General features: G+C 35.7%; 1 protein-coding gene across 5 annotated transcripts in view; it reads left to right on the plus strand.

Annotated features, from left to right (window-relative positions):
* Positions 1–12148, plus strand: part of LOC136039453 (GATOR1 complex protein NPRL3-like) — a 146072-nt gene that overhangs the window by 27795 nt on the left and 106129 nt on the right. For 4 of the 5 annotated variants that reach the window (XM_065723212.1, XM_065723213.1, XM_065723215.1 and 1 more), the window contains exons 4-5: positions 4768–4950; positions 8090–8224. In XM_065723212.1, coding sequence (XP_065579284.1) covers positions 4768–4950; positions 8090–8224 — 318 coding nt within the window. Of the gene's footprint in view, positions 1–3678; positions 3718–4767; positions 4951–8089; positions 8225–12148 lie in introns of those variants that run through there. The other variant, XM_065723216.1, reaches the window with a different exon arrangement.

Genomic DNA, 12148 nt, shown 5'->3' on the forward strand with positions numbered 1-12148 from the left:
CAACGGGGTATGAATATGAACTGATGAAAAAAACACAGACAAAGAGAGTCAGACACACAAATACACAAAGCCGGAAAAAAAGACGGGTAAAGAGATCGCAAAGACAAACACAGAGACAAGGCAAAAAGACGGCCAGACAAACTGGCCGTGAGAGAGAGACAAAAAAAATAATACACAAGCACACAGAGTCAGACGCAAAACACACAGATACAGACATAGAGACAGGCAAACAAATACTCAACCCAAAAAAACACAGAGCGAAAGAGAGAGACAAAAGCACACAAACACAAAAATCACTTTTTAGTGCACCAAAGCCAACTACTTGGTAAATTCTGAGTCTTTTAAATGGTGACTGAGTATCAAAAACTAAATAAAAGGACTTTTGCATGAAGCAAACTCAGCTAGCAGGTAAATCCCGACTGTCCTAGTTGCTGATAAGTGTCAAAAATTTAATAAAAACACTTCTGAATACAATTAAGTCAGGTATTTCGTGAATTCCGAGTGTTTTAGTCGCTGTCTGAGTACAAAAAAAATTAATAAAAGAGCTTTTGACTACAATAAACTCAACTAGCTGGTAAATTCCTAGTGTTTTAGTTACAGACAACTAGGTTACATTGAGTTAACTGCTTTCAAGTTATGTTGGTTAGATTGACCCGATACACTAAGTGAAACTAAACGAGCCGAATTAAAAAGTGACACTTATTAAATTTTTGATACTTAGTAAGCAACTAAGATACTCGGAAGTTACCTACTAGCTAGAGTTTTTTTTGTATGCAAAAAATAAAAAAAAAACTAATTTTTTAAGCTGAAAGTAAGGAGCGACATTAAAACTTTAAACGAACAGAAATTACTCCGTATATAAAATGGTTTGTCCCCTCCGCAATGCCTCGCTCTTTACGCTAAAGCTTTTAATTGTTTTAAAAAGCAGAATTGTGGCAAAGAGTCAAGTTTTTAATTGTTTTAAAAAGTAGAATTGTGACAAAGAATCAAACTTTAGCGTAAAGAGCGAGGGTTTGCGGAGGGACAAACCATTTTATATACGGAGTAATTTCTGTTCGTTTTAAGTTTTAATGTCGCTCCTTACTTTCAGCTAAAAAAATTAGTTTTTTTATTTAATTTCTGAACGTTTTTGAATTAATGCATGTTTGGTTTTGGCTCTCCGCACATAAATTATTAAAATGAAATTTGTATATTAATTTTTTTTTGGCTAAATGGCTTTCTCTTAGTTTTGATCAGACGATGTTTAGAAATAAGGGGTGGAGAAGGAGGCCTAGTTGCCCTCCAATTTTTCGGTTGCTTAAAAAGGCAACTAGAACTTTTAATTTTTAACGAACGTTTTTATTAGAAAAAATTATACGTATCTTATAAATTAGCAACTTACGTAACAAACTTTCATAATCTTATATTTTTATTATGTATACAAGGGGGTTTGTATCCTCGTTAATACCTCGCTCTTTACACTAAATCTTAAGTTTTGTCCCAATTCTTTAAGAATAACCCCTGAATCAGAAAGGCAGTAGAATAAATAGTTGAAATTACTAAAAATACTTTAGCATAAAGAGCGAGGCATTTATCTCCTCCTAAATACCTCGCTCTTTATGCTAAAGTATTTTTAGAACCCCTCATATGCGTTATAATCTTTGTTCGTTTTAAGTTTCAATGCTACTCCTTCCTTTCATTTGAAAAAACGTTTTCATGTTATTTTTCATTGTTTTCTTATAGTAATGCTAGAAATCATGCGCCCTTTTCCTTGAATTTTTCTTCCCCCATGACAGATTCCTCCAAGGAAAGATCCTCCAACATAGCCCCCTCCCCTCAGCCCCACCCCCCAAACAAATAAAATCCCCCTGAAAACGTCTGTACACTTCCCAATAACCATTACTATATGTAAACACTGGTCAAAGTTTGTAACTTGCAGCCCCTCCCCCAGGGATTGTGGGGAGTAAATCATCCCCAAATACATAGTTATTATGGTTTTCGACTATGCTGAACAAAATGGCTATCTCAAAATTTTGATCCGTTGACATTGGGAAAAAAATGAGCGTGGGGGGCCTAGATGCCCTCCAATTTTTTGGTCACTTAAAAAGGGCACTAGAACTTTTCATTTCCGTTAGAATGAGCCCTCTTGCGAGATTCTAGGACCACTTGGTCGATACGATGACCCCTGGGAAAAAAAACAAACAAACAAATAAACACGCACCCGTGATTTGTCTTCTGGCAAAAAATACAAAATTCCACATTTTTGTAGATAGGAGCTTGAAACTTCTACAGCAAGGTTCTCTGATACGCTGAATCTGATGGTGTGATTTTCGTTAAGATTATATGACTTTTAGGGGGTGTTTCCCCTATTTTCTTAAATAAGGCAAATTTTCTCAGGCTCGTAACTTTTGATGGGTAAGACTAAACGTGATGAAACTTATATATTTAAAATCAGCATTAAAATGCGATTCTTTTGGTGTAGCTATTGATATCAAAATTCGACTTTTTAGAGTTTTGGTTACTATTGAGCCGGGTCGCTCCTTACTACAGTTCGTTACCACGAACTGTTTGAAAGTGCTTTTATTTAATTTCTTATGGTCATCAATCAAAAGGCTCGGAATTTACCGTGAAGCTGAGTTTATTGTACCAACAAGTGCTCTTATTAATTTTTTTAACTCGTAGTCAGTAACTAAAACATTCGGAATTTACAAGCTAGTTGAGTTTGTTGTAGTCCAAGTGCTTTAATTGGTATCCAACCAGCAACTAAAACTCGGAATTTATCAAACACCTCAGTTTATTGTTGTCAAATGTGTGTCTGTCAAATTTTGATACTCAGTTAGTAAATAAGACACTCGAAATATACCTACTAGCTGAGTTTGTTGTATGAAAAAGTGCTTTTATTTAATTTTTTGATACTCAGACACCAATTAAAACACTCGGAATTTACCAAGTAGCTCAGTTTGTTGTAATCAATGGTGCTTTTATTAATTATTGTATTACTCAGCTAGCAGTCAAAACAATCGAAATTTACAAACTACCAGAGTTTAATGCAGTCAAAAGTACTTTTAATAAGTTCTTGAGAGTCAGTTCTCAATAACACACTTGGAAATTACCTACTAGTTTAGTTTGATGTATGTAAAAGTGCTTTTATTTCATTTTTTAATACTCAATCACCAATTAAATACTCAGAATCTACCACGTAGCTTAGTTTGTTAACCTCAAAAGTGCTTCTTAATTTTTTTTTATTCGAAGTCGGTAACAAAAATACTCAGAATTTTCAATCTAGGTGAGTATGTTGTAGTCACAAGTGCTTTTATTTATTTATTTTAGAACCAGCGGCTAGAACACCCAGGGTTTATAAACTACCTTAGTCTATTGTAGTCAAAAGTGATTTACTGAAATTTTGATACTCATTCCATAACTTAATTATGTTTTAATTGCTTCAACCAGCAATTAAAACAATCAGATTTTATCCATTATCTGAGTTTATTGTAGGCAAAAGTGCTTTCATTAGACTTTGATACTCAGCCAGCAACTAAGATACTCGGATTTTATCTACTAGCTGGTTTTTTTTGGCGCCAAAAGTGCTTTTGTTAATTTTTAGTTATCAACCAGCAACGAAAACACACGGAATTTATCAACTATCTGAGTTTATTGCAGCGAAAAGTGCTTTAATTAAATTTTGATACTCAGCCAATAACTAAGACATTTGGAATGTATCTACTTGCTGAGTTTGTTGTATGCACAAGTGTTTTTATTTATGTTTTTTATACTCAGTCACGAATTAAAAGACTTGGAATATACCAAATACCTCAGTTTGTTATCCTCGAAAGTGTTTTGTGTTTGTGTTCTTCTCTCTCTCTCTCTCTCTCTCTCTCTCTCTCTCTCTCTCTCTCTCTCTCTTCTCTCTCTCTCTCTCTCTCTCTCTCTCTCTCTCTCTCTCTCTCTCTCTCTCTCTCTCTCTCTCTCTCTCTCTCTCTCTCTCTCTCTCTCTCTCTCTCTCTCTCTCTCTATGTGCCTGTGTGTCTGACCGTCTGTTTGCCAGTCTCATTTTGTGTCTTTTGTGTGTTTAATTTTGTGGGTCTGTGTTTGTTTTTGTAGCTCTTTCTCTCTCTCTTTTGTCCTAGTTATGATTAAAATATTTTAAAATATTGTCAGGAATGTTCAATTACGGTTTTAATTCGGATATTTCTAGTATTGTAACAATATTTTTTATGGGTTGGGGGAGGGGGCACTGAGCTGATAACTTGTCAATATATTGGTGTTTTCGAGGTTAAATGAAACTACGATTTATTTACTAAAAAAGAAACAAATGAACATTTGTTTCTTTTAGTTTGAAAAAAAAGTATTTAAAATAATATTATAAACTGAAATACAAAGTTACTTAGTTTAAGTGAAAAGAATTGTTCTTCGTCTCATGGAATTTAATGTCAAAACCTCCTCTTACTGATTTGAATTGTAACAAGGGAGATGGTCTATCTGATTTGACATCTATATCTGATAGAACAGGAATGTGAGAAAATCCCCATTGTTATTTTTAGCACCATTTTTAAGTTTTCCCTTCAAAATGTAAAAATTAATGAAAATAAGAATGCTTAGTATAAGAAAAAAACTCATTTTTTCCTTTTTTTTACTTTCATTGGGTCACCTATGGCATAATATTTTTCCAGTACTGCTTACAGTACACAACCATCACCTGACGTCATGAGAAATATGGAACCGTTTGAACTACCCAAGGATTTTATTTATCGAAACCAGTCTTGTAAATTTCGTTTATTTGATTTCCAGGTTTTGTCTCATATATGTGCTGTGAAGTCAGAGCTGTGCGGGAAGAAATTTGAGCTAAAAGTGAACGAGGTTAGGTTCGTTGGTCATCCTATTCTGTTGCCTACTAGTGAAAGACCTACTGGATGTAGACCAGGAAGAAATGTTTCCGGCATGCTCTTGTTTAGCATAGTTTTCGCCCTGAGGGTGAGTTCCACCGATAGTTTCACTGGAATTCACTTGTGAACTCCAGTGAATAGTTTCAGTGATAGTTTCACTTGTGAAGAAATTATTCTCAAATCTAAGGAGGATCCATGCTCAGAAATAAAGAGGGAAGTTGAAATTAAAAATGAAGAGTAGTTTTTGGGGCGCCAATTACTAAACTGGCTCACATAAACTTACTATATTTGCAATATTTTGTACTGTCTCTAGAATTATAGAAACTAGTGCTTTTCTGAAGACACAAAACCGACCAAAAAAAAAAAAAAAAAAAAAAAAAAAAAAAAAAAAAAAAAAAAAAAAAAAAACGAGTGTCCTCTTACGAGGAAACAAAGAAATTGTCTCAGCGGTAACTTTTAGCATTCATCCACCAATTATAACCTTCTAAAAAAAACTCAAATAAGCGCAGTTTTCAGGAAAGTGCCTGATTTAAAGTTCTAAAGATATTGGAAAATATAATTAGTTTATATTATAGAAAATTTAATCATATATTAGAAAATAGAGTCAGTTTTATTTGAGCTATTCTTGTAGATATATCTTTTAATCAGACAAGCAGTAATTTGGTTCGTTCAAGTTTCAATTTCACTCTTTACTTACGTAAGAAAACTTGTGTTTCTAAATGCATTTTTAGCTTTTTTAAATATTCACAAATAAATTTTACAAAAAGGCTTTTGTTTAACTTGGGTAATGAAACTAAAGAAGTAAAAATGATTTTTTTTAAATTCACCTAATTTTGATGTTACTTCTGACAAAAAAGGCTTTTGTTGAACTTGGGTAATGAAACTAAAGAAGTCAAAATGATTTTTTTAAATTCACCAAATTTTGATTTTACTTCTGACTAAAAAGGCTTTTGTTGAACTTTGATTCCACAAAAATAGCCTGAAAACCCACGTAAATTATGTCAGATCTAAATGAAAACTATACCGTTGGAATCACCATAGCTAAAAAAAACCCATTGGGATAATCACAGTCCCTAATCTTTATCAATAAGGAAGCTCACTTTTTTTGCATGGGAAGCTGGGAGATGTCTCCTTCTTTTATTGTGCTTGTTTCTTCGCCCCTAATGGTGCACTAGAAAACTGAAGAGATAAGTTTAATAGCTTGTTTGAAAGTCAATTTCTGTAGCTAGGTGTATTTTGTAAGTAACAAAACATAATATTGAAACAAAATGCAATTTTGATTAAAACTGCATTATCATACAGGAGATGAAAAGGTACGAAGACACGCACGTTTTGAGAAGAGATCATGTTGCCCAAGCAGGAACGACCTAGTAAAAAACTAACCACTGTCCATAGTAACCAAAAACTCAAAGTTGCTTAGCAAAGAAAACTGTCAAGCGAGAAACAATTACCATTTGAAGCTGATTCAGGAATGGTAACAATGATATCGATTAATATTATTGGTCAAGGTCAAATTTTATCGCGCGAACAAATTTAAGGGAGTTTCAAAAAATATGGGGATTGGAAAGAACCCAAAAACCCTCCAAAATAATATTGGATTGAAATGAAAACTGCACCATTGGAATCGCACGAAGCTTTCGCAAAGTAATCTAAATTACAATGGAATAAAGGAACGCGGTATTTTTGAGCGGCCCAACAAAGAAGGCCCAAATTAGTTCTAAATTTATCAATCGCCTCCTAGGAGCATGCAAATTCTAGAGAAGTTCTGATTCTGCGAAGCATAAACAGGAAGGGGGAATTGAATTCACGCCACAATCGCCCCGTGACTCAAAACTAAAGAATAACACGATAATTTTGCTAAAGTGTAATTTAGATTTTTCAGAGGGTAAGAGCAATCGAACACGCCTGGTTGTTTCTGAAGTATGTTAAAACGTAATTAAAGCAAACATAATTATCGGGGATAAGTCTGGTTAAGAAGTTCAGATTAATCTGGGGTTAGAAGACAAGCGGCAGCAAGAATCATATATATACAAGCCTATCGCTTGCAGATTACCAGGGACCAAGACAAGCTCGATCTCCTCGTGCTCTTTATATACAGCTGGCTTTGTCGCCCTTTAAGTTAACACAAAAAGGAAAATGCTCAAACATCTAGTTTATTTGAAAATAAATGTTTTCTTAAATCTAGGAACTTGGAACAAAGGGGTTAAGCAAGTCCTCACCACTTGTCCACACACGGGGAAGATCACATGAGTCCTCATATGAGTGAGGACGGTCCAACTGTCTCATCCTCCCTAAATATTTTCTTTTTTCTCCAGGTGCTTCCAAATCACCCCTCCCTTACACGTACAATTAATTTCCTGTTCTTCACATTGCAATTTCTGAATCTCCTGGCCGTATAAAACTACCTTTACTAATTTGGCTACATTACCTATCTTCATTCCTATCTCCGTTCCATTCATTCTAAACACCTGATAACTCTGTTGTGATACCCAAGGACTATCCCTTTTATAAGCAAAGAATTTCACCATTTTCGTAGTTCAAACTGCATCTTCATATACAGGATATTACACATGCATCTTTGAAAAGACACATTTTTATCAGAATTCTGGTTTCTTTTACAAGGGTTGCTCTTTACTTACCTTTCATTGACATAAAGGGTGCGATAGTTTATCTGTATATTTAGTAGATACACGCTCAACTGGGAAGCTTATTGGATATCCATTGGAAAATCATAGATGTATATAGTTTTTTGTTTTGTTTTTTATCGATGCTGTGTCAAAACAGATAGGAAGGGGGTCAAACTTTTAGTAGAGTTAGTTCTTCAACTTTTATTGCAGAAAGGTGCGCTTTTATGGAAAAACGCCCGAGTCATAATTTGTCCACTTAAATGACTTTCGTTGGACTTTCATCACATCAGTCAATGCTCAAGATTAAGTACCAAGCTAAAATTTATGTAGAGCTTAATAGAAAGCAGTTTACCTTAAAAGAAGCGAGGCATAAGTGTATACAATATTGGTTTTGAGGAGGGCCAGTCCTCATCTTATGCCGTATAACTCGTGTTCATTTAGAGTTGTGATGTTGCTCCTTATTTTCGTTTGAAAAGAACGTTTTTGAGTTTATTGCTAAAATTGAACCAAAAACTTAAGACAGCCGTAGATAACTGCAGCTTATCACCTTTTGTGAAATTTATTTTTAACCCGTCAAAATAATAATATTTAATTTTACAGGCTACAGCAAATCATTCTATAGTCGATTGTTACCATGATCTATCTAAGCGCATTGGAATTGCTATATTATACGAAGAGAAAAGATGCAACTATCTCACCAAACAGTCAAAGAGGATGCTTTCAATACAAGATGAGGTAAAGTAAATTGACGAGTAGGCTTTTTTTCCAGATTATTTTCTTTATTCAGTTCAGTTCAATAATTTTGTTCCAGCCAGAAAATAAAAAGCAAATAAAAAAGCTCAGTGAAAAAAACAAAATAAAAAATTAAGAACAAAAAAAAACCCAGAAATAGCCGAACTGGAACCTTTGAGTTTCAGCAGCTTTCCATATATTGGCAGTAAAAGGCGTAAGAGACAGATAATGCCCCAACTAGCTCATTATCTGACGAAAATAGTCTCTCGCGCAATGAAAAGCGAAAAGATTCGTGTATCTGGCTAAAAGTTGCCAAACAAAAAATTAGCACAGACTCCAGTAACATAGCAGCAACATAACGAGGCAGTTTAAGCATGAAACGCTGAATGTCATTCCAAGCTACTTCAAGTTGACTTAAACCAGATATTGTCCGAAAACAAACAAAAGACAACCCAAAAATACTGGTGCAGAAGTCATGAAAAAGGAAATTCGAGTCAACCCAAAAATACTGGTGCAGTAGTCATGAAAAGAGGAAAGGAAGTCGGTCGAGTGCTGCTTTGTGAGTCCTCCCCAAATTCCAAGTCCCCAATAAGAGAAAATACGAGGACAGTCATGAATATATACAGGAACTGGTTATGAACACTATGATTATCCCTAACTAGCCACTACTGCTACTGTACTGCTTCTGTGGGTTGAGTACTTCTATGTGAGTCCTTTCCTAATTACATGTCATTAATGAGAGAAAATATGAAGTCAGTCATGAATGATATACTGGAATTGGTTATGAGTACTATGACTATCCCTAACTAGCTACTATTGTGCTGCTTCTGTGGGTCGAGTTCTGCTATGTCAGTCATTTCCAAATTCCATGTCCTCAATGAGAGAAAATACGAGGACAGTCTTGAATATATACAGGAATTGGTAATGAGTACTATGACTATCCCTAACTAGCTGCTACTGTGTTGCTTCTGTGGGTCGAGTGCTGCTATGTGAGTCCTTTCCAAATTCCATGTCCCCAACGAGAGAAAATACGGGGACAGTCATGAATATATACAGGAATTGGTTACGAGTACTATGACTATCCGTAACTAGCTGCTACTGTAATGTTTCTCTGGGTCGAGTGGTGCTATGTGAGTCCTTTCCAAATTCCATGTCCGCAATAAGAGAAAATACAAGGACAGTCATCAGTATTTATATGAATTGGTTATGAGCACTATGATTATCCCTACCTAGCCGCTATATTACTGTGCTGCTTCTGTGGGTCGAGTGCTGCTATGTGAGTCCTTCCCAAATTCCAAGCCAGAGGAAAGTCATGAATATATGCAGGAACTAGTTATGAGTACTATGATTATCCCTAACTAGCCACTACTGCTTCTGTGGGTCGAGTGCTGCTTTGTGAGTCCTTTCCAAATTCCAAGTTCTCAATGAGAGAAAATACGAGGACAGTCATGGATATATACAGGAATTGGTTATGGGCCCTGTGATTATCCCTAACTAGACACTACTGCTACTGTGCTGCTTCTGTAGGTCGAGTGCTGCTATGTGAGTCCTTTCCAAATTCCAATTCCTCAGTTAGAGAAAATACGAGGAAAGTCCTGAATATTTACAGGAATTGGTTATGAGTACTATGACTATCCGTAACTAGCTGCTACTGTAATGTTTCTCTGGGTCGAGTGGTGCTATGTGAGTCCTTTCCAAATTCCATGTCCGCAATGAGAGAAAATACAAAGACAGTCATCTGTATTTATATGAATTGGTTATGAGCACAATGATTATCCCTACCTAGCCGCTATATTACTGTGCTGTTTCTGTGGGTCGAGTGCTGCTATGTGAGTCCTTTCCAAATTCCAAGCCAGAGGAAAGTCATGAATATATGCAGGAACTAGTTATGAGTACTATGATTATCCCTAACTAGCCACTACTGCTTCTGTGGGTCGAGTGCTGCTTTGTGAGTCCTTTCCAAATTCCAAGTCCTCAATGAGAGAAAATACGAGGACAGTCATGGATATATACAGGAATTGGTTATGGGCCCTGTGATTATCCCTAACTAGACACTACTGCTACTGTGCTGCTTCTGTAGGTCGAGTGCTGCTATGTGAGTCCTTTCCAAATTCCAAGTCCTCAGTTAGAGAAAATACGAGGACAGTCCTGAATATTTACAGGAATTGGTTATGAGTACTATGACTATCCGTAACTAGCTGCTACTGTAATGTTTCTCTTGGTCGAGTGGTGCTATGTGAGTCCTTTCCAAATTCCATGTCCGCAATGAGAGAAAATACAAAGACAGTCATCTGTATTCATATGAATTGGTTATGAGCACAATGATTATCCCTACCTAGCCGCTATATTACTGTGCTGCGTCTGTGGGTCGAGTGCTGCTATGTGAGTCCTTCCCAAATTCCAAGTCTGAAGAAAGGCATGAATATATGCAGGAACTGGTTATGAGTACTATGATTACCCCTAACTAGCCACTACTGCTACTGTGGTGCTTCTGTGGGTCGAGTGCTGCTTTGTGAGTCCTTTCCAAATTCCAAGTCCTCAATGAGAGAAAATACGAGGACAGTCATGGATATATACAGGAATTGGTTATAGGCCCTATGATTATCCCTAACTAGACACTACTGCTACTGTGCTGCTTCTGTAGGTCGAGTGCTGCTATGTGAGTCCTTTCCAAATTCCAAGTCCTCAGTTAGAGAAAATACAAGGAGAATATTTACAGGAATCGGTTATGAGCACTATGATTGTCCCTAACTAGCCACTACTGCTACTGTGCTGCTTCTGTGAGTCAAGTGCTGCGATCTGAGTACTTTCAAAATTTCAAAGCACAACAAATAGTTATAGATCAATACTTTTGCATAGGAAGTCACAATCCTAGAGTATGATAATACTGTCATAATAGTTCCAATGAATGAATTAGCATACTAGCACTAATCTACCTATATAATTGAATAATATGTTGTTCTCCTTTGAAAACAGTCACTAACTTTTAGCTTTGAAAACAATCGTATGACTTTATACAATGGGAACTTGATGTCGAAAACCAATTGAGTGATACTTAACAATAACAGTCAGTAAGTTAAATTACAGTTGGGAAGAATTTTATTCAAAGTTTTAGTACGTTTTCCTTGTTTTTTCTTTGGGCTGGGAGATTTATATCTCCTTGCGCCCATCGAGTCTTTGATGATGCATTTATTTTTTTGGGTGGAATTATAAAGTTACGAAATAAATTATTTTTGGGGAGATGGGTGGGTTAAGTATATTTTGTGTTGGGGGAGCGGAATAAATCAGTTCTCAAATCTTCAAAAAAGAGTGTATGCAATGTTATTTTTTTCATTTTTATATCTGTTAACTGGCAAGCTCTTTGGCTAGTTTACTAATATGTGTTGATTTAATTCAAGTCATACAAGTCAAGTTCCATTTATTTCAGATTATATCGACAAAATAACACAAAGAAATCCGGTCTCCTTCAAGGAGACATCAGTGCCGTATATTGAAACATCAAACTATTTCTCTGTCTCAACCCCTCCATCACCTGCTCAATCAATATCATCAGTTTGTTTCACCTGGTAAACTAAATTTCTACCATAAGTTTCCCATTGCCCCCTCCCTAGAAAAAAAACAAGCGTAAATAATAATCCACTACCTCAATAAGAATCAATCATGGAAAATAATTATAGGAGAAAAAATAATCATACTCAGCGCAATTGCGTTGCCTAAGTAAAGAGCAATGTGGGCAAAATGTTTATTTATTTGTTTTTTTTTTACCACTGTACTTTGTATCGAAGAAGTTGTCGTAGAAACTTTGAAAAGGGCTCATTTGACCATTAATTGAAAGGGCACTGTTCTTTTTAATAGTTGAAAGTGATTGGAGGGCAACTAGTTCCCCTACCATGCCCACTGTTTCCCCAAACATATCCAATCAAAATT

The sequence above is a fragment of the Artemia franciscana genome, chromosome 19, assembly GCF_032884065.1.
Source record: "Artemia franciscana chromosome 19, ASM3288406v1, whole genome shotgun sequence".
In the NCBI taxonomy this organism is placed as follows: domain Eukaryota; kingdom Metazoa; phylum Arthropoda; class Branchiopoda; order Anostraca; family Artemiidae; genus Artemia; species Artemia franciscana.